A 26549-nucleotide genomic window follows, 5' to 3' on the forward strand; every position below is an offset into this window, starting at 1 on the left:
AAATTCTCCTCCCACTTCCCTCATTCCCCAATCATTCTTTGCCTTTCGTCCCAGGAGGATGGCAGAGAAGTGTCAGAATTTTTAATTTTTGTTTTTGTCTCTTATGGAGGGTAGTACTCTTCGGCGTGGGACAGGAGTTTTAGTAATCCTGTCAGTCTCTCAGTGAGGGCTTGGATTAAAGTTAGAGTTCGGAGATGCAGGTAGTTTCTTTATGCGAAACCATCCCAACTTGTGTTAACAGCTCCTCAAGCAATCAGCGTTGTTTAACTTCGCTCCGCTGCCTGCTTTCTTCTCTCAAGTCCATGGCGGAGGTGATGCTACTATCCGTCACACTTGAAGGGCTGTGTTCCTGTTCCACGGCATAGATTCCGGTAAGATCGTTTAATTTTACTTTATTCGCAATGTACTGTAATGTGAATGTTTCCCGAGAGGCTACCACCTTGCGGGTCTAACTTATACATAAGGGTCTCAGTGAGTCTCTTTTAGTATCTCGGAATCGAGGGTTAATATCTCCTGAGGGGGTTTATTGTACGGGGGGGGGGGCTTATAATCATGTTTGTTATGTGATTCAACCTGCTTATGTGCAATGTTTACTGGGCTCGTGGTTGGATCATTGATCCCTTTGGAAGTGATGCAGCCTTTTGGTTGAGCGCGCTTGTTTTGGAATGTACGGTTCACCTTGTGTTCGGGCGTGGCTACGTTCCGTTTTTCCATTTCCGCATTTCTGACCACGTGGTGAAGGAAATTTTCTAGTCTGCAGGGGTCTGGTCATAGGAGGTGGTGAAAAGGACCCCAGCCATTGGGGGTGTCAGGTGCCGTTTTAGTTTCTTTCATGTAATTAGCAAGAGTCCATGAGCTAGTGACGTATGGGATATACATTCCTACCAGGAGGGGCAAAGTTTCCCAAACCTTAAAATGCCTATAAATACACCCCTCACCACACCCACAATTCAGTTTTACAAACTTTGCCTCCCATGGAGGTTGTGAAGTAAGTTTGTGCTAGATTCTACGTTGATATGCGCTTCGCAGCAGGCTGAAGCCCGGTTTTCTTCTCAGAGTGCAGTGAATGTCAGAGGGATGTGAAGAGAGTATTGCCTATTTGAATACAATGGTCTTCCTCTAGGGGATCTATTTCATAGGTTCTCTGTTATCGGTCGTAGAGATTTCTTCTCCTACCTCCCTTTTCAGATCGACGATATACTCTTATATACCATTACCTCTACTGATTCTTGTTTCAGTACTGGTTTGGCTATCTACTATATGTAGATGAGTGTCCTGGGGTAAGTAAGTCTTATTTCTCCAACATTGGTGTGTCCGGTCCATGGCGTCATCCATTACTTGTGGGAAATATTCTCCCCCACAGGGAAAGGCAAGGAGAGCACACAGCAAGAGCTGTCCATATAGCTCCCCCTCTGGCTCCGCCCCCCAGTCATTCTCCTTGCCGCTCTGAAAATCTAATTTTCGTTCCTTTCGCAATTTCAGGAACGGACCGGCTAATAACTCCACTGCCGCTAGACAAGAAGGTAACGCGGCCCAGCCCAAACCCGCTTGGAAGCCCATGCAAGGCTGGAACAAGGGTAAACAGAACAAGAAACCTGCTGCTGCTTCCAAGACAGCATGAAGGGGTAGCCCCCGATCCGGGACCGGATCTGGTAGGGGGCAGACTATCTCTCTTTGCTCAGGCTTGGGCAAGAGATGTTCCGGATCCCTGGGCACTAGAGATAGTTTCCAAGGGATACCTGCTAGAATTCAAGGGACTTCCTCCAAAGGGAAGGTTCCACCTGTCTCGCTTATCTTCAGACCAGATAAAGAAACAGGCATTCTTACATTGTGTAAGAGACCTATCAAAGATGGGAGCGATAAACCCAGTCCCCTCCGGGGAACAAGGTCTAGGTTTTTACTCAAACCTGTTTGTGGTTCCCAAAAAAGAGGGAACTTTCAGGCCAATTCTGGATTTAAAGATATTAAACAAGTTCCTCAGAGTTCCATCCTTCAAAATGGAAACCATTTGGACAATCTTGCCGACAATCCAGCAGGGTCAATATTTGACTTCCGTGGATCTAAAGGATGCGTATCTGCATATCCCAATCCACAAAACTCATCATCAGTTCCTGAGGTTCGCCTTTCTGGACAAACATTACCAGTTTGTGGCTCTTCCATTCGGTTTAGCCACCGCTCCCAGAATTTTCACAAAGGTGCTAGGGTCCCTTCTAGCGGTCCTAAGGCAGAGGGGCATCGCTGTAGCACCTTATCTAGACGACATCCTAATCCAAGCGTCGTCTCTTTCCAAAGCAAGGGCCCACACAGACATTGTGTTGGCTTTTCTCAGATCTCACGGGTGGAAGGTGAACATAGAAAAGAGTTCACTGTCACCGTCCACAAGGGTTCCTTTTCTGGGAACAATAATAGATTCTGTGGAAATGAAGATCTTCCTGACAGAAGTCAGAAAGATAAAGCTTTTAAACGCTGGTCGAGTTCTTCATTCTATTCCTCAACCCTCCATAGCTCAGTGCATGGAAGTAATAGGACTAATGGTCGCAGCAATGGACGTGGTTCCTTTTGCTCGAATTCATCTAAGACCATTACAGCTGTGCATGCTCAATTAGTGGAATGGAGACTATACAGACTTGTCTCCCCAAATTCAAGTAGACCAGGTAACCAGGGACTCACTTCTCTGGTGGTTGACCCAGGATCACCTGTCTCAGGGAATGAGTTTCCGCAGACCGGAGTGGGTCATCGTCACGACCGACGCCAGCCTCTTGGGGTGGGGCGCGGTCTGGGACTCCCTGAAAGCTCAGAGCCTATGGTCTCGGGAAGAGTCGCTTCTCCCGATTAAACATTTTGGAACTAAGAGCTATATTCAATGCGCTCCTGGCTTGGCCTCAGCTAGCGGAAGCCAGGTTCATAAGATTTCAGTCGGACAACATAACGACTGTTGCGTACATCAATCATCAGGGGGGAACAAAGAGTTCCCTAGCGATGAAGGAAGTAACCAAGATCATCCAATGGGCAGATAATCACTCCTGCTATCTATCCGCTATTCACATCCCAGGAGTAGACAACTGGGAGGCGGACTATTTGAGTCGTCAGACTTTCCATCCGGGGGAGTGGGAACTTCACCCGGAGGTCTTTGCTCAGTTAACCCAATTATGGGGCATTCCAGACATGGATCTAATGGCGTCCCGTCAGAACTTCAAGATTCCTTGCTACGGGTCCAGATCCAGGGATCCCAAGGCGACTCTAGTGGATGCATTAGTGGCGCCTTGGTCGTTCAACCTAGCGTATGTGTTTCCACTGTTTCCTCTCCTTCCCAGGCTCATAGCCAGGATCAAACAGGAGAAGGCCTTGGTGATTCTGATAGCTCCTGCGTGGCCACGCAGGACTTGGTATGCAGACCTGGTGAATATGTCATCGGCTCCACCATGGAAGCTACCTTTGAGACAGGACCTTCTAGTACAAGGTCCATTCGAACATCCAAATCTAGTTTCTCTGCAGCTGACTGCTTGGAAATTGAACGCTTGATTTTATCAAAGCGTGGGTTCTCGAATTCTGTGATAGATACTCTGGTCCAAGCCAGAAAACCTGTGACTAGAAAGATTTACCATAAAATGTGGAAAAAATTTATCTGCTGGTGTGAATCCAAGGGATTCTCCTGGAGTAAGATTAAAATTCCAAAGATTCTCTCCTTTCTCCAAGAAGGTTTGGATAAAGGGTTGTCAGCTAGTTCTCTAAAAGGACAGATTTCCGCTTTATCTGTCTTGTTACACAAACGATTGGCAGCTGTGCCAGAAGTACAATCTTTTGTTCAGGCTTTGGTTAGAATCAAGTCTGTTTACAGACCCATGACTCCTCCTTGGAGTCTAAATTTAGTTCTTTCAGTTCTTCAAGGGGTTCCGTTTGAACCTTTACATTCCATAGATATTAAGTTATTATCTTGGAAAGTTCTGTTTTTGGTTGCTATTTCTTCTGCTAGAAGAGTTTCTGAATTATCTGCTTTGCAATGTAATCCACCCTATCTGGTTTTCCATTCAGATATGGTTGTTTTGCGTACTAAGCCTGGTTTTCTTCCAAAAGTTGTTTCCAACAAGAATATTAACCAGAAAATAGTTGTTCCTTCTCTGTGTCCGAATCCAGTTTCAAAGAAGGAACGTTTATTACACAATTTAGATGTTGTTCGTGCTTTAAAGTTCTACTTAGAAGCAACAAAAGATTTTAGACAAACCTCATCTTTGTTTGTCGTTTACTCTGGTAAGAGGAGAGGTCAAAAAGCTACTGCTACCTCTCTCTCTTTCTGGCTGAAAAGCATTATTCGATTGGCTTATGAGACTGCCGGACGGCAACCTCCTGACCGAATCACAGCTCACTCTACTAGGGCTGTGGCTTCCACATGGGCCTACAAGAACGAGGCTTCTGTTGATCAGATATGTAAGGCAGCGACTTGGTCCTCTCTGCACACTTTTGCCAAATTCTACAAATTTGATACTTATGCTTCTTCGGAGGCTATTTTTGGGAGAGAGGTTTTGCAAGCCGTGGTGCCTTCCATTTAGGTAACCTGATTTGCTCCCTCCCCTCATCCGTGTCCTAAAGCTTTGGTATTGGTTCCCACAAGTAATGGATGACGCCGTGGACCGGACACACCAATGTTGGAGAAAACAGAATTTATGCTTACCTGATAAATTACTTTCTCTAACGGTGTGTCCGGTCCACGGCCCGCCCTGGTTTCCTAATCAGGTTGAAATTTTTTTTCTTTATACACTACAGTCACCACGGCACCCTATAGTTTCTCCTTTTTCTCCTAACCGTCGGTCGAATGACTGGGGGGCGGAGCCAGAGGGGGAGCTATATGGACAGCTCTTGCTGTGTGCTCTCCTTGCCTTTCCCTGTGGGGGAGAATATTTCCCACAAGTAATGGATGACGCCGTGGACCGGACACACCGTTGGAGAAAGTAATTTATCAGGTAAGCATAAATTCTGTTTTTTTTTGTGACACTCTAAGCTATGGTTGGGCACTTTTATATGTAAAGTTCTAAATATATGTCTTTAAACTTATATTTGCCATGATTCAGGATAATCAGTATTCCTTATTTCAGACTGTCATTTTCATTATTTGGGATAATGCATATGAATAAATATTTTTTTCTTACCTTGAAAAATTTTCAATTGACTATTTTTCCCTGCGGGCTGTTAGGCTCGCGGGGGCAGAAAATGCTTCATTTTATTGCGTCATTTTTGGCGCAAACTTTTTTGGCGCAAAATTTTGTCATTTCCGGAGCCGTAGTTGACGCCGGAAGTTTGTTCGTAGTTACGTCATTTTTTTGACGCTTGTATGTTAAGATGTTTTTTTGCGCCAAAAAATGTGGGCGTCGTTTTCGGCGTCAGAGGATGTGGTGTCATACTTGGCGCCAAATAATGTGGGCGTCCTACTTGGCGCCAAATAATGTGGGCTTCATACTTGTTCCACTTTTTCTCACATTATTTAAGTCTCATTTTTTTGTTGCTTCTGGTTGCTAGAGACTTGTTTATTTTGCATTTTTTCCCATTCCTGAAACTGTCATTTAAGGACTTTGATAATTTTGCTTTATATGTTTTTTTTTTCTATTACATATTGCAAGATATTTCATACACTGTTCCTGGATCAAGAAATGCTGAGGGATTCCTGTTAACTGATATCAGTCCTACCAAAGCTAAGTTAATTTATTTTAATGTTATGAATGTTTATCTTTAGCTATGGTTTGTAATAAGTTATCATGATAAACTTTTACATGCAGAATCCATTAGTATTTATGCTTTATATATTGCTATTCTTTTTTATATCTTATGTACAAGATATACTTAGAAATTTATAAGAATATTTTTCTGATTCTATTTTAAAGACATCCCGCCTTCTAATAAAATTTTTAGGTCTTTTTTAAACTTCTTTTTTAGTTGATGAAGTTTCAAATGACCAACAACATAATGAATTATCCTTCTCTGATGGTGTTTTTTCTCATTCAGAATTTTTCTTCATCAGATATTGACACTAACAAATCTACTTTTTTATTTTTTAATAGAGTACATTTGTTCTTTGTTCAAAAGGTGTTGATTATTTTGGATATTGAAGTAACTAGTTCTTTGGATTTTAAAGACCAGCTAACATTTTAATTCTGCTTATTTATCTTCTGTGATTTCTTCAGAGGTTTTTTCCAGTTCCTGATACTAGGGAATGGAATAGGCTGAGAATTTTCTTTTAGTCCTTCTTTAAGGTTTTTAAATTGTATTCTTTGCCGGCAGTTAGTTTTGAGGAAAGATTCCCCAAGTTAATGGGGCTATCTCTACTCCTGCTAATATACTATTATTCTTATAGCAAATAGTATTTATTTTTTTCCTTCTGATGGTTGTATCGTATTTAAGGAAAATTATTTTCAGGTACTTTTCTTAGACCTGTAATTTATTTGGCTGATGTTGCAATTGCTGCATCTTTCTGGTTGGATACTTTAAGATCAAGTATCGGATTATGATTTATTTAGCATTGTTAAAAGGACAAAATCTACTACTCATTTGAAGTTCAGACTAAGTGCTATTGCATTGTTATCTTGCATTTGTTGATTGTGCAAGTCCAGTGTATTGACTGGTCCTTTAACTTGATTAACATGCTAATAATTTAATTTGTGTTCATTTTATTAAATATTTTCGCAAATGAGGTTTAATCTGTCTTTAGCTATTTTAGCTAGAAGAACTTTGTGATTTCAATCTTGGAATGCTAATTTGATTTCTAAAATCCATATTTCTTTTTTTCCAAGATAATCAATTATTTGGTTCATAATTGGATTCAATTCTTTAACTGTTACTCTGGGCTTCACGATTGAGTTCTAAGACTAAACTTTAAGCTTATATTAGTTTTCTGTTCTTACTAAGGAACGGAATCCTGAATTCTTCCCCAAGTAACATGTTTATAATTGGAAGGTTTTTTTTTTTCTTCATTCAATTAAGCCTTTTAAAAGTTCAAAGTCAGCTCCCCAAATTTGCATGTTAGTGCGGTTTTTATTCCAGCTTGGCTGGTAAGGGGCAGGTTAATACTTTTTTGAAATTTTTTGTTTGGTTCTATTCGGTCCAAACTTCTTAGACTTTGGGTACAGAATAGGATTCAGAGTAAAACCGTCTGTGAGAAGTTTTTTTTTTCTCTATCATATTCCAGCTATTCCAGTAAGACTAACACTTTCCTGAAGTGTATTTCAGACCTATATGTTTTGGGTACTGGTGAAGTGCGGCTGGTCACCCGTTGAGGCTCAAGCGCTGCTCAGACCTGGAGTTTTCTGGGGTATTTATTCCAGTTTCATTTTAGGAACTGGGTTTTGGGGTTTTATTCAAGACTATTCATTGTTCCAAAGATAGAAAATCTTTTTGAATTGTCATATAAGTGTACCATCTTTTAGAATGGTGTTTATATGGTCTATTCTGCCTTTTTGGTCAGTGATGGCATTATTTGTCTACAATAGATGCATATCTTCATTTTCTGTTTTCATTCAGATTATTTTTATTTTCTGAGATTCTCTTTTTTCGACAAGCATTACCAATTTGTTGTTTTTCCTTCTGGTCTAGCAACAGCTCTAAGAATCTTTTCAAGGTTCTCAGTGTTCCTTATTTGGACGGTATCGTGGTAATGGCTCAGTCTTTTCGTTCTGCGGAATCTCATACTTAACTTTGTTGTTTCTTCAAGACATGGTTAGAGGATATTTTTATCAAAAGCTCCTTGATTCCTCACACAAGGGTCACCTTTTTTTAGGTTTCCAGGTAGATTGTGTCAATGTTTTTGTCTCTAACAGACAAGTGACAAGTTTATTAGGTTCCGTTTGTCGGAACCTTCAGTCTCTATTATTTCCTTCAAGTTGCTATATATGCATGGAAGTTTTAGGTTTCATGGCTGCAGCATTGGATTCGATTCCCTTTGCTCATTTCATAGGAAACCTTTCCAGTTTTTTATGCTGAAAAATGGTGCAGGGATTCTAGGATATCACTTTCTTTCATGTAATTGGCAAGAGTCCATGAGCTAGTGACATATGGGATATACAATCCTACCAGGAGGTGCAAAGTTTCCCAAACTTCAAAATGCCTATAAATACACCCCTCACCACACCCACAATTCAGTTTTACAAACTTTGCCTCCTATGGAGGTGGTGAAGTAAGTTTGTGCTAAGATTTCTAGGTTGATATGCGCTTCTCAACATTGTTGAAGCCCGATTCCTCTCAGAGTACAGCGAATGTCAGAGGGACGTGAAGGGAGTATCACCTATTGAATACGATGATTTCCCTAACGGGGGTCTTTTTCATGGGTTCTCTGTTATCGGTCGTAGAGATTCATCTCCTACCTCCCTTTTCAGATCGACTATATACTCTCAAATTGACCATTACCTCTACTAAAGAACTGTTTTAGTACTGGTTTGGCTATATGCTATATGTGGATGGGTGTCTTTTGGTAAGTATGTTTTCATTTACTTAAGACACTCTCAGCTATGGTTTGGCACTTTATGCAATTATATAAAGTTCTAAATATATGTATTGTACTTATATTTGCCATGAGTCAGGTTCATGTATTTCCTTCTGCAGACTGTCAGTTTCATATTTGGGAATATAAACACTTTAAGAAATTTATTTCTTACCTGGGGTTTAGTCTTTTTCAATTTGACTACTTTTGCATTTGTGGGTATTAGGCCTGCGGGTGCGTCAAATGTTAGACTTTATGGCGTCATTTTTGGCGCAAACTTTTTTGGCGCGGGAAATTACGTTTTTGACGCAACTTCGTCATTTCCGGCGTCATACGTGACGTCGAGACCTTTCACACGGCGGCGTCATTAGTGACGCAAGTGTGTCATTTCTGGTCATTTTTGGCGGCAAAAAAGTTTTCGTTACGTTGTGCGGCATTCTTGCCGCCAATTTTTTCTTCATTATTTCTATACCCCATTGTTGTTTGCCTCCTGCTTTCTTTTCTATCAAGAGGCCTATGCTTTTGCATTTTTTCCCATTCCTGAAACTGTCATTTAAGGAAATAGATAATTTTGCTTTATATGTTGTTTTTTCTCTTACATTGAGCAAGATGTCCCAATCTGATCCTGTCTCTGAAGTTTCTGCTGGAACATTGCTGCCTGACATCGGTTCTACCAAAGTTAAGTGCATTTGTTGTAAACTTGTAGAAAGTATTCCACCGAATGTCGTTTGTAATAGTTGTCATGATAAACTTTTACATGCAGATAGTGTCTCTATCAGTAATAGTGCATTGCCAGTTGCAGTTCCTTCAACTTTTAATGTGCATGATATACCTGTAAATTTTAAAGAATTTGTTTCTGAATCTATTATGAAGACTTTGTCTGCATTTCCACCTTCTAATAAATGTAAAAGGTCTTTTAAAACTTCTCATTTAGCTGATGAAATTTCAAATGACCAACAACATAATAATTCATCCTCTTCTGAATAGGATCGATCTGAAACAGAAGATCCTTCCTCAGATATTGACACTGACAAATCTACTTATTTATTTAAAATAGAGTATATGCGTTCTTTATTAAAAGAAGTGTTAATTACTTTGGATATTGAGGTAACCAGTCCTATTGACGTTCAGTCTAATAAACGTTTAAATGCTGTTTTTAAACCTCCTGTGGTTTCTCCAGGTGTTTTTCCTATTCCTGAGGCTATTTCTGATATGATTTCTAGGGAATGGAATAAGCCAGGTACTTCCTTTATTCCTTCTTCAAGGTTTAAGAGATTGTATCCTTTGCCAGCAAAATCTATAGAGATTTGGGAAAAAATCCCCAAAGTTGATGGGGCTATTTCTACTCTTGCTAAACGTACCACTATTCCTATGGAAGATAGCACTTCCTTTAAGGATCCTTTAGATAGGAAGCTTGAATCTTATCTAAGGAAGGCCTATTTATATTCAGGTCATCTTCTCAGACCTGCTATTTCTTTGGGTGATGTTGCGGCTGCTTCAACTTTCTGGTTGGAAAATTTAGCGCAACATGAATTGGATTCTGATATATCTAGCATTGTTTGCCTACTACAACATGCTAATCATTTTATTTGTGATGCCATTTTTGATATTATCAAAATTGATGTTAGATCCATGTCTTTAGCTGTATTAGCTAGAAGAGCTTTGTGGCTTAAATCTTGGAATGCTGATATGACATCTAAATCTAGATTACTATCTTTCTTTCCAAGGTAATCATTTATTTGGTTTTCAGTTGGATTCTATTATTTCAACTATCACTGGAGGAAAAGGAGTTTTTTTGCCTCAGGATAAAAAAACCTAAGGGTAAATCTAAGGCTTCTAACCGTTTTCGTTCCTTTCGTCAGAATAAGGAACAAAAACTCAATCCTCCTCCCAAGGAATCTGCATCCAGTTGGAAGCCTTCCTCAAATTTGAATAAATCCAAGCCATTTAGGAAACCAAAGTCTGCCCCTAAGTCCGCATGAAGGTGCGGCCCTCATTCCAGCTCAGCTGGTAGGGGGCAGATTAAGGTTTTTCAATGATTTTTGGATAGAATCTGTCCAAAATCATTGGATTCAGAGCATTGTCTCTCAAGGGTATCGAATAGGATTCAAAATAAGACCTCCTGTGAGAAGATTTTTTCTCTCACACATTCCTGTAAATCCAGTAAAAGTTCAGGCTTTTCTGAAGTGTGTTTCAGACCTGGAGTCTTCAGGGGTAATCATGCCAGTTCCTCCTCAGGAACAAGGTTTGGGTTTTATTCAAACCTATTCATTGTACCAAAGAAAGAAAATTTGTTCAGACCAGTTCTGGATCTGAAAATTTTGAATCGTTATGTAAGAGTACCAACTTTCAAGATGGTGACTATAAGGACTATTCTGCCTTTTGTTCAGCAAGGACATTATATGTCCACAATAGACTTGCAGGATGCATACCTTCATATTCCGATTCATACAGAAAACTATCAGTTTCTGAGATTCTCTATTCTAGACCAGCATTACCAATTTGTTGCTCTTCCATTTGGCCTAGCAACAGCTCCAAGAATCTTTTCAAAGGTTCTGGGTGCCCTATTATCTGAGAACAGGGTATTGCGGTGTTTCCTTATTTGGACGATATCTTGGTACTAGCTCAGTCTTTACGTACTGCAGAATCTCACACGAATCAACTAGTGTTGTTTCTTCGGAAACATGGTTGGAGGATCAATTTACCAAAAAGTTTCTTGATTCCTCAGACAAGGGTCACCTTTTTAGGCTTCCAGATAGATTCAGTGTCCATGACTCTGTCTCTAACAGACAAGAGACGTTTAAGATTGGTCGCAGCATGTCGGCCCCTTCAGTGGCTATGTGCATGGAAGTTTTAGGTCTCATGACTGCAGCATCGGACGCAATCCCCTTTGCTCGTTTTCACATGAGACCTCTTCAGCTTTGTATGCTGAATCAATGATGCAGGGATTATACAAAGATATCACAATTAATATCCTTGAATCCCAATGTACGACACTCTCTGACATGGTGGATAGATCACCATCGTTTGGTTCAAGGGGCTTCTTTTGTTCGCCCAAACTGGACTGTGATCACAACAGATGCGAGTCTTTCAGGTTGGGGAGCTGTTTGGGGGTCTCTTACAGCACAAGGGGTTTGGAAATCTCAAGAGGCGAGATTACCAATAAATATTTTAGAACTCCGTGCATTTTTCAGGGCTCTTCAGTTTTTGGCCTCTACTAAAGAGAACCGTTCATTTGTTTTCAGACAGACAATATCACAACTGTGGCTTATGTCAATCATCAGGGTGGGACTCGCAGTCCCCAAGCTATGAAAGAAGTATCTCGGATACTTGCTTGGGCGGAATCCAGCTCCTGTCTAATCTCTGCGGTGCATATCCCAGGTGTAGACAATTGGGAGGCGGATTATCTCAGCCGCCAGACTTTACATCCAGGGGAGTGGTCTCTCCATCCAGATGTGTTTTCTCAGATTGTTCAGATGTTGGGGCTTCCAGAGATAGATCTCATGGCCTCTCATCTAAACAAGAAACTTCCCAGATACCTGTCCAGGTCCAGGGATGTTCAGGCGGAAGCAGTGTATGCGCTGACACTTCCTTGGTGTTATCAACCTGCTTACATCTTCCCGCCTCTAGTTCTCCTTTCAAGAGTGATTTCCAAAATCATCATGGAACAGTCTTTTGTGTTGCTGGTGGCTCCAGCATGGCCGCACAGGTTTTGGTATGCGGATCTGGTTCGGATGTCCAGTTGCCCGCCTTGGCCACTTCCGTTACGGCCGGACCTACTATCTCAAGGTCCGTTTTTCCATCAGGATCTCAAATCATTAAATTTGAAGGTATGGAAATTGAACGCTTAGTTCTAAGTCAGAGAGGTTTCTCTGATTCAGTGATTAATACTATGTTACAAGCTCGTAAATCTGTCTCTAGAAAGATTTATTATAGAGTTTGGAAGACTTACATTTCACGGTGTTCTTCTCATAAATTCTCCTGGCATTCTTTTAGAATTCCTAGAATTTTGAAGGGACAAATCTCCGCTCTTTCTGTTTTATTTCACAGAAACATTGCTATACTTCCTGATATACACTGTTTTGTACAGGCTTTAGTTCGTATTAAGCCTGTCATTAAGTCAATTTCTCCTCCTTGGAGTCTTAATTTGGTTCTGAGGGCATTACAGGCTCCTCCATTTGAACCTATGCATTCTTTGGACATTAAACTACTTTCTTGGAAAGTGTTGTTCCTTTTGGCTATCTCTTCTGCTAGAAGAGTTTCTGAGCTATCTGCTCTTTCTTGTGAGTCTCCTTTTCTGATTTTTCATCAGGATAAGGCAGTTTTGCGGACTTCTTTTCAATTTTTACCTAAGGTTGTGAATTCTAACAACATTAGTAGAGAAATTGTTGTCCCTTCTTTATGTCCTAATCCTAAGAATTCTTTGGAGAAATCCTTACATTCTTTGGTAAGAGCTTTGAAATAATATGTGGAAGCTACTAAAGATTTCAGGAAGACTTCCAGTCTATTTGTTTCATTTTCTGGTCCTAGGAAAGGTCAGAAGGCTTCTGCTATTTCCTTGGCTTCTTGGTTGAAACTTTTGATTCATCAAGCTTATTTGGAGTCGGGTCAAACCCCGCCTCAGTGAATTACAGCTCATTCTACTAGATCAGTCTCTACTTCATGGGCTTTTAAGAATGAAGCTTCAGTTGATCAGATTTGCAAAGCAGCCACTTGGTCTTCTTTGCATACATTTACTAAATTTTACCATTTTGATGTATTTGCTTTTTCGGAAGCAGTTGTTGGTAGAAAAGTTCTTCAGGCAGCTGTTTCAGTTTGATTCTTCTGCTTTTTGATTTAAGTTTTTTTCTTTCAAAAGTGAAAATAACTTATTTTTGGGTTGTGGATTATTTTCTCAGCGGAATATGGCTGTTTTTTGTATTATTCCTTCCCTCTCTAGTGACTCTTGAGTGGAAGACTCCACATATTGGGTATTGATATCCCATATGTCACTAGCTCATGGACTCTTGCCAATTACATGAAAGAAAACATAATTTATGTAAGAACTTACCTGATAAATTCATTTCTTTCATATTGGCAAGAGTCCATGAGGCCCACCCTTTTTATGGTGGTTATGATTTTTTGTATAAAGCACAATTATTTCCAAATTTCCTTTGTTGATGCTTTCTACTCCTTTCTTTATCACCCCACTGCTTGGCTATAAGTTAAACTGAATTGTGGGTGTGGTGAGGGGTGTATTTATAGGCATTTTGAGGTTTGGGAAACTTTGCCCCTCCTGGTAGGATTGTATATCCCATATGTCACTAGCTCATGGACTCTTGCCAATATGAAAGAAATGAATTTATCAGGTAAGTTCTTACATAAATTATGTTTTTTATATCTTTGAATCCTAATGTTTAACTATCTTTGATTCGGTGGTTAATATCACCATCATTTAGTTCTACGGGTCTCTTCGGTTCTTTCAACCTGGACCATGATCTCTACAGATGCGAGTCTTTTAGGTTGGGAGGCTGTCTGAGGATCTCTGTCAGCACAAGGGGTTTGGAAATCTTAGGAGGCGAGATTACCATTTAATATTTTGGAACTCCGTGCATTCTCAGAATTCTTCAGTTTCTTTCTTTTTTAAGAAGAGACGTTTATTGTTTTTTCAGACAGACAATGTCACAACTGTGGCGTATGTCAATCATCAGGGTGGGATTATCAGTCCTTAGGCTGTGACCGAAGTATCTCGGATATTTGCTTGGGCTAAATCCAGCTCCTATCTAATTTCTGTGGTCTTTTTCCCAGGTATAGACAATTGGGAAGCTGATTGTCTCTGTTAATCAAGCTTTATATCCGGGAGAATGGTATCTTTACCCAGATATGTTTTTCAATTTTTCAGATGTGAGGGCTTCCAGAAATAGATCTGATGGCATCTCATCTAAACAAGGAACTTCCCAGGGGCCTATTCAGGTCCGGGGATCCTCAGGCGGAAGTAGTGTATGCATTGACACTTCCTTGGAATTATAAATCTGCCTATATTTTTTCATCTCTGGTTCTTCTTTTAAGAGTGATTTTCAAAATCATCAGAGAGCAATCTTTAGGTGTGGCTGGTGGCTCCAGCATGGCCACACAGGTTTTGGTATATGGTTCTTGTTCGGATGTCCAGTTGCCAATCTTGGTTACTTCCATTAAGGCCAGACCTTTATATTTTAACATTCGTTTTTTTCATCAGGAATTCAAATTATTAATTTGATGGTATGAAAATTTAACGCTTAGTACTTAGTCATAGAAGTTTCTCTGACTCAGTGATTAATACTATGTTGCAGGCTCGTAAATCTGTGTCTAGTAGGATTTATTATCGAGTTTGGAAGATTTACATCTCATGATGTTCTTCTTATGAATTCTCTTGGCATTCTTTTAGAATTCCTAGGATTTTATAGTTTCTTCATAAGGTTTTGTCTGCATGTTCCTTGAAAGGACAAATCTCTGCTTTTTCTGTGCTGTTTCACAGTAAGAATTGCTAAATCTTTCTGATATTCATTGTTTTGTTCAGGCTTTGGTTCGTATCAAGCCTGTCATTAAGCCAATTTCTCCTCCTTGGAGTCTTAATTTGGTTCTGAAGGCTTTACAGGCTCTTCTGTTTGAGCATATGCTTTCTTTGGACATTAATTAATTACTTTCATGGAAAGTATTGTTCTTTTTAGACATCTCTTCAGCTAGAACAGTTTTTGAATTATCTGTTCTTTCTTGTGACTCTCCTTTTTCTGATTTTTCATCAGGATAAGGTGGTTTTTGCTGTCCTCATTTCAATTTTTACCTAAAGTTGTGAATTCTAACAACATTAGTAAAGGAATTATTGTCCCTTCCTTGTGTCCTAATCCTAAGAATTCTTTGGTAAGATTCTTACATTCTTTGGATGTGGTAAGAGTTTTGAAATATTATATTGAAGCTATTCAGATTTCAGACAGACTTCTAGTCTATTTGTTATCTTTTCTGGTTTTAGGAAAGGTCAGAAGGCTTCTGCCATTTCTTTGGCGTCTTGGTTAAAGTCTTTGATTCATCATGCTTATTGGAGTCGGGTTAATCCCCGCCTCAGAGGATTACGGCTCATTCTACTAGGTCAGTTTCTACTTCATGGACTTTTAAGAATGAAGCTTCTGTTGATCAGATTTGCAAAGCAATGACTTGGTCTTCTTTGCATACTTTTACTAAATTCTACCATTTTGATGTTTTTTCTTCTTCAGAAGCAGTTTTTGGTAGAATAGTATCTTCAGGAAGCTGTTTCAGTTTGATTCTTCTGCTTATATTTCAGTTTTTTTCATTATAAAAATTGAAACTTTTGATTTGGGTAGTGGATTAATTTTTCAGCGGAATTAGATGTCTTTATTTTATCCCTCCCTCTCTAGTGACTCTTGCGTGGAAGTTCCACATCTTGGGTATCTGCTATCCCATACGTCACTAGCTCATGGACTCTTGCTAATTACATGAAAGAAAACATAATTTATGTAAGAACTTACCTGATAAATTCATTTCTTTCATATTAGCAAGAGTCCATGAGGCCCACCCTTTTTGTGGTGGTTATGATTTTTTTGTATAAAGCACAATTATTCCAATTCCTTATTTTTGATGCTTACGCTCCTTTCTTATCACCCCACTTCTTGGCTATTCGTTAAACTGAATTGTGGGTGTGGTGAGGGGTGTATTTATAGGCATTTTAAGGTTTGGGAAACTTTGCCCCTCCTGGTAGGAATGTATATCCCATACGTCACTAGCTCATGGACTCTTGCTAATATGAAAGAAATTAATTTATCAGGTAAGTTCTTACATAAATTGTTTTTGATTTCAGATTCTGTGTCTGGTGATGAATCCGGAGTGGCCTCGTTGAAGCCTGTCAACCAGTTTTGTACCGTATGCCATTTCAGAGTGCCTGGTTCCTCGGGCGCTGGGAAACAAGGGACTGCTGAGCCATCCGCCTCTGGGGGTCCTGTCCTCCGAGAGGCGAGTTCCCTACCAAATCATGCGGGTGACCCAGTTTATGGTTCCTCCATGCGGGGTGGCGTGTTCCCCAACCCCCCCCCCCCCCTGGAGGTTGCAGCACGTTTTCGCTTACGCATAATGTTGGCGATTGTTCGTCTGCAGTGTCCAGACGTTGATTTGAGAATGTGCTTGTGCCCTATTGTCCTGGGCCTTCCGCCTTGGGCAGGGCCTCTACAGTTCTGTCCCTGAGTGTTGTGCCTTCCATTACAGGATTGCGCACCTTCGCGTGTTGCTCAGACATGTTTTTCAGTTATTGAATGACCCTATCGTTACCAGATACGGGGATTTTCAGTCTGATAATTCGAGTGGTGCACCTCATTAGACATGTGGGGATGAAGTAATCTCCTGATTGTCATTTGTTTGAGCTCTTTTCCAGTTTTTTGTGAGAGAGGGCTCCGTTTGGCTGGTCCTGCGGGTAGGCCTGTGTCTTTTTGGGCGTTAACCTCCGGGTTGCCTTAGATTTTATTTATATCCGATGGGATGTCTTTTATTTGTTTTTGTTTCCTTCAGGAACCTTCTGGGATTGATACTCATTATTACTTCTTCGGAAGTTGTTGAACATGTTAGAAAACAGACATTTTTAACAGAGGACTGTGTTTCCCCTACGAGGGAAAATTTACGCAGCTTGCCCTTCGGGACCCTAGGTGCAGGCTGGTCCTGTTGGGTTCCTTCTGTCTTGTGGCTGTTCAGACACGTGGTGCTGTTCTGCTTGGCTGGTTCGATAGAAGCGCAGAGTGCTTAGGTTATCATGGTTTGTTTTCATGTTCAACTAAGCATTTGAGAGGACCTGTGGGTCCGTGAGATGGGAAGGATTGTTTCAGTCCTTATAGCCTTCAGTCATAGATGACCGGGTAGGGGAGTTTTTCCGCTGCGTCACTCTGACATCTGATTTCATCAGTTTCCTCCCCCATGTGGGGGAGGGTGCGAGGGCTTAATGCCCCTTACCGCTATTGAGCGTTTTGGCCTTTTATGCCTCTGGATTTGTCCTTTAGGGCTTGATCCAACAGCTTTCTAGCTGTCTAGCATTCGGAAGGTTTGCAGTTTGAAACCTGTTGCAGCTCTTAACACCTTGCAGGTGTACGCGTGAGCTGTTTCTAGTGTATCTAGATGCAGCTCTTACTCTTGACTGAGTTATAAGAGGCCTTTGGGTCTTCTTCCATTGCCCCCGGATGAGTGTATCACCTTTAGGGATCTGTGTTTCCGGATGATGGTTGTTCCCTGCGGGGATTTTTGTTTAGCTCGGGTTCTCCGGAGCTGGGTAGGCTTCTTGCCTTCTCATCCTTGTGCCCTCTGCTTGTGCGTAGGTTTTGGGGAGACTTGTGCAGTTAGTAGGATTTTTGACCTCAAGGTATCCCTTGGTCATCCTGAGGCTCTGTGAAAGATCTTCATTTGACTTCTAGCCTTGCTCCTTGTAGCGTTGGACTTTAGCTAGGGGTGGTTCCTTCCTTTTGTCTGGGCCTTCGAGTTCTCTCGCTATCTGGATTTCTGGATATGCATCTGTACACTTGCGTCTGGCTTTTTGGCCAGATGGGGTGTTTAGTTCTAGGGTAAGGTTTGCCTGAACTATTGGGTACCCGGACCTGTTTTTCTCCCTGAGACTTCCAGTTGCTGAAGCCTCGCTTGGCCTTTTTACTGACCCAGTCTTGGGTAGTTTTGGAATCTTGGATCTCAGGGCTGGTTGGGGTGTTCCACGGTAGTGGGAACTTGGGCTGTGTCCTAGCTCCATCTACCTAACCTGGTCATAGTTGGCCAGGTTTGCGGAGTATTTTATACTCTTTGTCACAGAGTAGCCCATGTCGTCTGGTGGTTAGCCGTGTGGCTTGAACTGCAAGGGTGGTTGGTTCATATCCAGCTGCTGGCTTTGGGTGTCCAATTTCTGGTGCGCTTTATGGTTGCTTTCCCCTGGTCAGCTTGCCAGTGTTCCCGAGGATGCAGGCGGATGTGTTGGCTGTGCCTCTGCTCGGCAAGCTATTTGTAGGGGGGTCCTTTTCAAGGACATCTGTTTTGGGAATTTCTCTTCCCATTAGCCAGTGCCCTCCGGCCTTGAGGAGAGTGTTGCCCTTCCGGCATAATCCCTTTTCCTTAGGGGATATTCTCCTCCCTATGGAGATAGAGCCCTTGCTTGGGGCTTCTCCTGGATGGGAGGTGGAAATGTGGGATTGGTTCCCCATGGGGTCTTCTGGCTCCAAGCAGACTTGTTGGGTCTTTATTTGATAGATCCTTAGGTCTATGGCCTTATTGTCTGTTTCAGAGTCGGGTTGTACTTGTGTTCTGTGGGGATGACTGTGCTATTCTTACGCTCGTTCCTGTACCTGCTTCAGGATTCTTTGTTTCCCTGTCTTGGGTCCAGTTGAGTGTGGGTCTGCAGGTCAGGATGGCCGAGCAGTCTATGGCACTGCGTTCGGGTCGCAGTCTCCTCTGGATGTTGGAGCTTTGTTGAGTCTATCCTGTTAGCTTAGTCTGGCTAGGGTATAGAGTTTCCTTTCAACTTGCTCCATGATTAGAAGAGGGTTTACTCTTCCTTCTCTCCTTCTCGGGGGGCCTCGATTTGAGGTTTTATGTTCCCCTTTTCAGGGACCTGTGTGTAGGTCTGGCGTCTTAGGTTGCCTGGCACGTGCCCTCTGTCTCGGGGTTGCTTTTGCGGTCTGTTTCTTGCTTGACTGCTTCCTCATCCACACAAGTAGCCTCTGTGTCGTCCTATTGGGACTTGGTTTTTCACCTGGGTGTATTACACACTTTTTCATGGTTGCGTACTTTGGTATTCTTTGGCCAATCACTTGGAGGACTTTGCCTCTTCAGTTGCATTCCGTGCTTACAGGATATTGGAGAGACGTCTGTTCTGTCTCTGTGCCCAGTCTTATCCCGGTTTTCGCTTGGTATAGGCGTAGCCTCCTTTCCTGTTTGGGCCCCTTTGGGTCTCTGTGAGCTGGACTTACTCGTGGAGGTTTTCTTTTTGTATTAGGGGACCTTTTGGTTTCCTTGGTTCTCCTTTGCCTTGTTCCCTTAGGGGTTTCAGCTGATGTCTCCTTCATTTGTGGAGATGAGTGGTGGGGGACAGTTTGTTAGGCGACGGTGTCGCTTGGTGGACTGTTGGCTCAGCCGAGTCCGTTTGCGGTCTCTGGTTTGGCTTCTGCACTTACTGCGAGTCAGGGTCATTGGGGCTTTCCTTTTAAAATTTTCTCTGCTTCTGATGAAGGTTTTTTTTTTATTGTGTAGAGGTTCAGGCTTGGTGCCCTCAGTATGGTCCGCCTATTGTACCCTCCTGTCTTGGCATTCAGTGTCCTCTATAGCTTGGGTATTGTTTTACCAAAGGAATGCATGCAGCTGTTGGCTCCTTACCCGTAATTTTATGTGGGGCGTCCTTATATTCTTCTGGCACCTTTCACCCTGATATTCTACTGTTCCTCGGCAGAATGACTGGGTGATGAGGGAAGTGGGAGGAGTATTTGAGCCTTTGGCTGTGTTGTCTTTGCCTCCTCCTGGTGGCCAGGTTATTATTTCCCAAAAGTAATGAATGCAGCTGTGGACTCTTCCCATCAGAAGAAAAGGAAATTATCAGGTAAGCATAATTTGTTTTTGTAGCTCAAGGCCACACCCAGTTTATATTTTCTTTTTTGCTGTGGGTAATTGGGAACAGATATGTTAATGAGCTTCTGCCGAAGAGTCGGTTTAGTGACATAACAATCTGTCCTTGTTCTCCTACAGCTCATTCAGCAGAAAGCGGATGTAAACGCTGTGAACGAGCACGGAAACACCCCCTTGCACTACGCCTGCTTCTGGGGACAGGATGAGGTGGCTGAGGTGAGACCCTGTGATATATTGACTCCTCCCCCGAGGGACCACTACCGGACACAAAGCCTGTGATATACTGACTCCTCCCCCGAGGGTTCACTGCTGGACACACAGCCTGTAATATACTGACTCCTACCCCTCGAGGGGTCACTGCCGGATACACAGCCTATAATATACTGACTCCGCCAAAGGGGTCTCTGCCTGACACACCGCCTTTAATATTCTGACTCCTCCCCCAAGGGGGTCACTGTCAGTCACACAGCCTACCCTCTCCTGAGTACAGCCCAGTACTTTCTCATTACTCATGATACCCCACACACTCACTAGCTTGGTAACTATATGTCATGTTTCTCACCTATTTTCTCTTTTAGGACCTGGTAAATAATTCTGCGCTGATCTCTATTTGTAATAAATATGGTGAGACACCGTTGGACAAAGGGAAAGCTCATTTGAAGGAACTGCTAATAGGTGAGAGAATTCTGAAAGTATGGCTGTGTGTGTGAGCGAGGTAAAGGAGGCAGTGCCGCTGTGTGTGTATAGGAGGCGGCGCTGTGTGTTTGTCTGTATAGGAGGTGACGCTGTGATGAGGCGCCACTTTGTGTGTAATATATGTGTGTGTGTGTGTGTGTGTATATGTATATGTATGTGTATATATATATATATATATATATATATATATATATATATATATATATATATATATATATATATATATATGTATATGTATATATATATATATATATATATATATATATATATATATATATATATATATATACACTGTATCCCAAATGGAGGAATCGGAGACAGGAGGCTCAAGGCTTGATGAAGGTTTATTGAAAAGTTGCCAGGTACAAGGTGAGTAACCCAAAGATCACCTGACGCGTTTCGCGCATGCGCTTCATCAGAGGCTGAAAATTACAAGTACTACTATGCCTTATATACAGACCCTCAGCCAATCAATTTAATCACAAATGACGTCAAACCCACAATATAATCCTAGTCATAAATAAATGAGGACAAGTGGAACAGGACCGGGGGTGTGTATACAAGGAGATATATCATATATATATTTTTTTATACATACATTACCAAGGAAAAAAACTCCTTAACTTAGAAAAAACAAACAAAAAAATATATATGAACATTTAGGAAATATATCTTTACATATCAAAACCTAATTAAAGTAAAAACATTTTTTTATATCTATAATTAAAAGAAATTTTCATAGAGAACTTAAGAAGGAAAAACTAAAAATATCAAATCTGAAACAGGATGTTAATAAAAGTGGATGATTTTAGATTAACGGCAGTGGAATATAAGCACCGCTATTCAGTGAATAAATCTACATCCATTCTTTTATTAATACCTTCAGGGGTTCTAGTATGTAGTTTAACAATCCAAAATATTTCCTTTCTTCAGAGGTTCTTTTCTCTATCACCCCCTCTAGGATGCATTTTTATTTTATCAATCCCTATACAAGAGAAATACCTAGAACCTAGGCCATGTTGTCTAAAATGTTTGGCTACCGGTGTTTTTGGTTCTTTTTCGTCAAGAGACCGTAAGAGTTCACGAATTCTGTATTTTAAGGGGCGTGTTGTAATCCCAACATATTGTTGGGAACAATAAAGGCAATTTATCAAATAGATAACAAATTGGGAAGTGCAATCAATTCTATCCCTAATATGAAATGTTTGTTTCGTGACACTAGAGGTAAAGGTATCGGTGACGATAATACAGGTGCACGCTTTGCAAGGAACATGGCCTCATTTAATACATCCTACTTTTAGACTAAGCCAATTTGAGCTGGTGGCATTTTTTGTGGGTTTTGCAGCTAGGTTTTTTCTAGTTAAATCTGCTAGTGTTGGTGCCTTCCTAGCTATACATTTAACTCCCTTTGTTAAAACTTCTGCTAGGGAGTCATCACCCTTCAAAATGGTCAAATGTTTCTTGACAATATTACATATTGGTTGGTATTGTCTACTAAACTGTGTGATTTTTGTGGATCAATACTATCCTTGTTAGCTAGCGTAAGGTTCTTCTTTCTGTGTGTGAATAATTCCGGTCTGTTCATTTGTGCAACCTGTTTTTTCAGTTTTTTAAGGGTGGCTCTATGGTAACCCCTTTCAATTAGTCTGGTAGTCAGCTCCTGGGCTTGAAGACTATATTTAGTGACATCTGAACAATTCCTACGTAAAAACGTAGTTGCTTTTATTTAACACAACCACCGCCCCCCCCTTTATCAGCTTGGGTAATGACTATATTGTCATTCTTTTGTAATTTGGCTTGTGCATGCCTCTGTTGTTTGGTGATATTATCTTGTGATATTTGTGGGAAATTGTTTTCAACTGTCCTAAATAGGTCCGTGAGTTCTTTTCTTCTATAAAGGTAAGACGAGTCCACGGATTCATCCTTTACTTGTGGGATATTATCCTCCTGCTAACAGGAAGTGGCAAAGAGCACCACAGCAGAGCTGCCTAAATAGCTCCTCCCTTAGCTCCACCCCCCAGTCATTCTCTTTGCCTACTCTAAGTACTAGGAAGGTTAAAGTGAAAGAGGTGATAAAATATTAATTTTTAATTTCTTCAAGCAAGAGTTTATTTTAAATGGTACCGGTGTGTACTATTTACTCTCAGGCAGCAGATGGATGAAGACTGCTGCCTGGAGGATGATGATCTTAGCATTTGTAACTAAGGTCCATTGCTGTTCCCACAGAGGCTGAAGAGTACAGGAAACTTCAGTGTGAGGAACGGTTTCATGCTATGTAGCAGTGAGGTATGTTCAGTCATTTATTTTCTGGAGAGACTGTGTATTTCAGAAAGGCTGACATTATACCCAGGAGGGTAAGGGTAAGCAGTAATCCTAGAGCTATAAGAAGGGCATTACTTAGCTTGCATATGGGGCCAATTACTAATATGGTTGACACTGAATGCAAATGTTTTTTTGATTTGGGAGTGCTTAACGTTTTTGTGGGCAATAACGTTTTGGGGACCTTTATTGAGGGCACACATGGCTTTACTTTTGGGTCTCAGAACCCACATGGCTAGTTATAACCGCTCTGGTGTGGTTCTTTAAGGCTAGGAAACATCAATTATGATGGGCGGGGCCTATTTTCGCGCCTCCGATGCGCAGTTAGTTTTATCAGCAAGCTCTAACTCCTGAGGGCCCCGGTGTATGTTTTGGGCCAAATTGAAGCTTTTACCCCACATTTTCGATCCCTAAGGGCAGGTAGGGCCACAGCAGGGCTGTGGCAAGGTGCTGAGGGTGTTTTTTTCCGGATCTGGGCCTATTTTCGATCCGGTTTGCAAATTAAGGGGTTAAATGTTAAAATTCATTGTGGTGCAATCTTAACTACCTATAGTGTGTCTACATACAAAATTTTGAAATATTTGGTGCATTTTAAAGCAGTTTTGCAGAACGTGTATGCTTTTTTTCTCTTAAAGGCGCAGTACCGTTTTTTTAAGATTGTTATTTTTTTCACTAAATAAAGTGTTTTCATGCTTGTTTGTAGTCATTACTAGCCTGTTCAACATGTCTTACATTGAGGAAAGTCAATGTTCAATATGTTTAGAAGCCATTGTGGAACCTCCACTTAGAATGTGTCCCTCATGCACTGAAAGGTCAATAAATTGCAAAGAACATATTTTAGCTACTAAAAGTATGTCACAGGATGATTCTCAGTCAGAAGAGAATCAGGTTTTGCCATCTAATTCTCCCCAAGTGTCACAACCATTAACGCCCGCACAGGCGACGCCAAGTACTTCTAGTGCGTCTAATTCTTTCACCCTGCAAGATATGGCTTCAGTTATGAATACTACCCTCACAGAGGTTTTATCTAAGCTGCCTGGGTTGCAGGTGAAGCACAGTAGGTCTGGTGTGAGAACAAATGCTGAGCCCTCTGACGCTTTATTAGCCATATCCGATGTACCCTCACAATGTTCTGAGTTGGGGGTGAGGGATTTGCTGGCTGAGGGAGAGATTTCTGATTCAGGAAAGATGTTCCCTCAGACAGACTCAGATATGACGGCTTTTAAATTTAAACTAGAACACCTCCGCTTATTACTCAGGGAGGTTTTAGCGACTCTGGATGATTGTGACCCTATTGTAATTCCAGAGAAATTGTGTAAAATTGACAGATTCCTAGAGGTTCCTGCCTACACTGATGTTTTTCCGGTCCCTAAGATGATTTCGGAAATTGTTAGTAGGGAGTCGGATAGACCAGGTATTCCGTTCGCTCCCCCTCCTACTTTTAAGAAAATGTTTCCCATATCAGACGCCGTGCGGGCCTCGTGGCAGACGGTCCCTAAGGTGGAGGGAGCTATTTCTACCCTGACTAAGCGTACAACTATACCTATTGAGGACAGTTGTGCTTTCAAAGATCCTATGGATAAAAAGTTAGAGGGTCTTCTGAAGAAAATATTTGTTAATCAAGGTTTTCTTCTCCAACCTATAGCGTGCATTGTTCCTGTAACTACTGCAGCGTCTTTTTGGTTCGAGGCTCTGGAAGAGGCTCTTCAGGTTGAGACCCATTAGATGATATTCTGGATAGAATTAGGGCTCTCAAGCTAGCTAATTCTTTCATTACAGATGCCTCTTTTCAATTGGCTAAATTAGCGGCGAAGAATTCAGGTTTTGCCATTTTAGCGCGTAGAGCGTTATTGCTTAAGTCCTGGTCTGCTGATGTGTCATCAAAAGCTAAGCTTTTAGCCATCCCTTTCAAGTGTAAGTCCCTATTCGGGCCTGAACTGAAAGAGATAATTTCAGACATCACTGGAGGGAAAGGCCATGCCCTTCCTCAGGATAAGACGAATAAGATGAGGACCAAACAAAATAATTTTTCGTTCCTTTCGAAACTTCAAAGGTGGTCCCTCTACCTCTTCCCCTGCCGCAAAAGCAAGAGGGGAATTTTGCTCAATCCAAGTCAGTATGGAGACCTAACCAGACTTGGAACAAGGGTAAACAGGCCAAGAATCCTGTTGCTGCCACCAAGACAGCATGAAGGGGTAGACCCCGACCCGGGACCGGATCTAGTAGGGGGCAGACTTTCTCTCTTCGCTCAGGCTTGGGCAAGAGACGTTCAGGACTCCTGGGCTTTAGAAATAGTAACCCAGGGGTATCTTCTAGATTTCAAAGATTCTCCCCCAATGGGGAGATTCCATCTTTCTCCAACATAGGTGTGTCCGGTCCACGGCGTCATCCTTACTTGTGGGATATTCTCTTCCCCAACAGGAAATGGCAAAGAGCCCAGCAAAGCTGGTCACATGATCCCTCCTAGGCTCCGCCTACCCCAGTCATTCTCTTTGCCGTTGTACAGGCAACATCTCCACGGAGATGGCTTAGAGTTTTTTAGTGTTTAACTGTAGTTTTTATTATTCAATCAAGAGTTTGTTATTTTGAAATAGTGCTGGTATGTACTATTTACTCAGAAACAGAAAAGAGATGAAGATTTCTGTTTGTATGAGGAAAATGATTTTAGCAACCGTCACTAAAATCCATGGCTGTTCCACACAGGACTGTTGAGAGCAATTAACTTCAGTTGGGGGAACAGTGAGCAGTCTCTTGCTGCTTGAGGTATGACACATTCTAACAAGACGATGTAATGCTGGAAGCTGTCATTTTCCCTATGGGATCCGGTAAGCCATGTTTATTACGATCGTAAATAAGGGCTTCAAAAAGGGCTTATTAAGACTGTAGACTTTTTCTGGGCTAAATCGATTGATTATTAACACATATTTAGCCTTGAGGAATCATTTTATCTGGGTATTTTGATATAATAATATCGGCAGGCACTGTTTTAGACACCTTATTCTTTAGGGGCTTTCCCAAAGCATAGGCAGAGCCTCATTTTCGCGCCGGTGTTGCGCACTTGTTTTTGAGAGGCATGGCATGCAGTCGCATGTGAGAGGAGCTCTGATACTTAGAAAAGACTTTCTGAAGGCGTCATTTGGTATCGTATTCCCCTTGGGGCTTGGTTGGGTCTCAGCAAAGCAGATACCAGGGACTGTAAAGGGGTTAAAGTTCAAAACGGCTCCGGTTCCGTTATTTTAAGGGTTAAAGCTTCCAAATTTGGTGTGCAATACTTTTAAGGCTTTAAGACACTGTGGTGAAAATTTGGTGAATTTTGAACAATTCCTTCATGTTTTTTCGCAATTGCAGTAATAAAGTGTGTTCAGTTTAAAATTTAAAGTGACAGTAACGGTTTTATTTTAAAACGTTTTTTGTACTTTTTTATCAAGTTTATGCCTGTTTAACATGTCTGAACTACCAGATAGACTGT

The 26549-nt window shown here is 41.4% G+C and overlaps 1 protein-coding gene across 1 annotated transcript in view; it reads left to right on the forward strand.

Moving 5' to 3' along the window:
- The window catches only part of LOC128644706 (integrin-linked protein kinase), a gene marked incomplete at its 3' end in the record, with an annotated part of 25510 nt that extends 4770 nt beyond the window's left edge, over positions 1-20740 (forward strand). Inside the window, exons 3-4 of the mRNA XM_053697220.1 lie at positions 20186-20281; positions 20644-20740. Of these exons, the coding sequence (XP_053553195.1) occupies positions 20186-20281; positions 20644-20740 (193 nt within the window). The remainder of the gene's footprint in view (positions 1-20185; positions 20282-20643) is intronic.
- Positions 20741-26549: the final 5809 nt, after the last annotated feature.

This window comes from Bombina bombina, unplaced genomic scaffold, assembly GCF_027579735.1.
Source record: "Bombina bombina isolate aBomBom1 unplaced genomic scaffold, aBomBom1.pri scaffold_1062, whole genome shotgun sequence".
Lineage (NCBI taxonomy): Eukaryota > Metazoa > Chordata > Amphibia > Anura > Bombinatoridae > Bombina > Bombina bombina.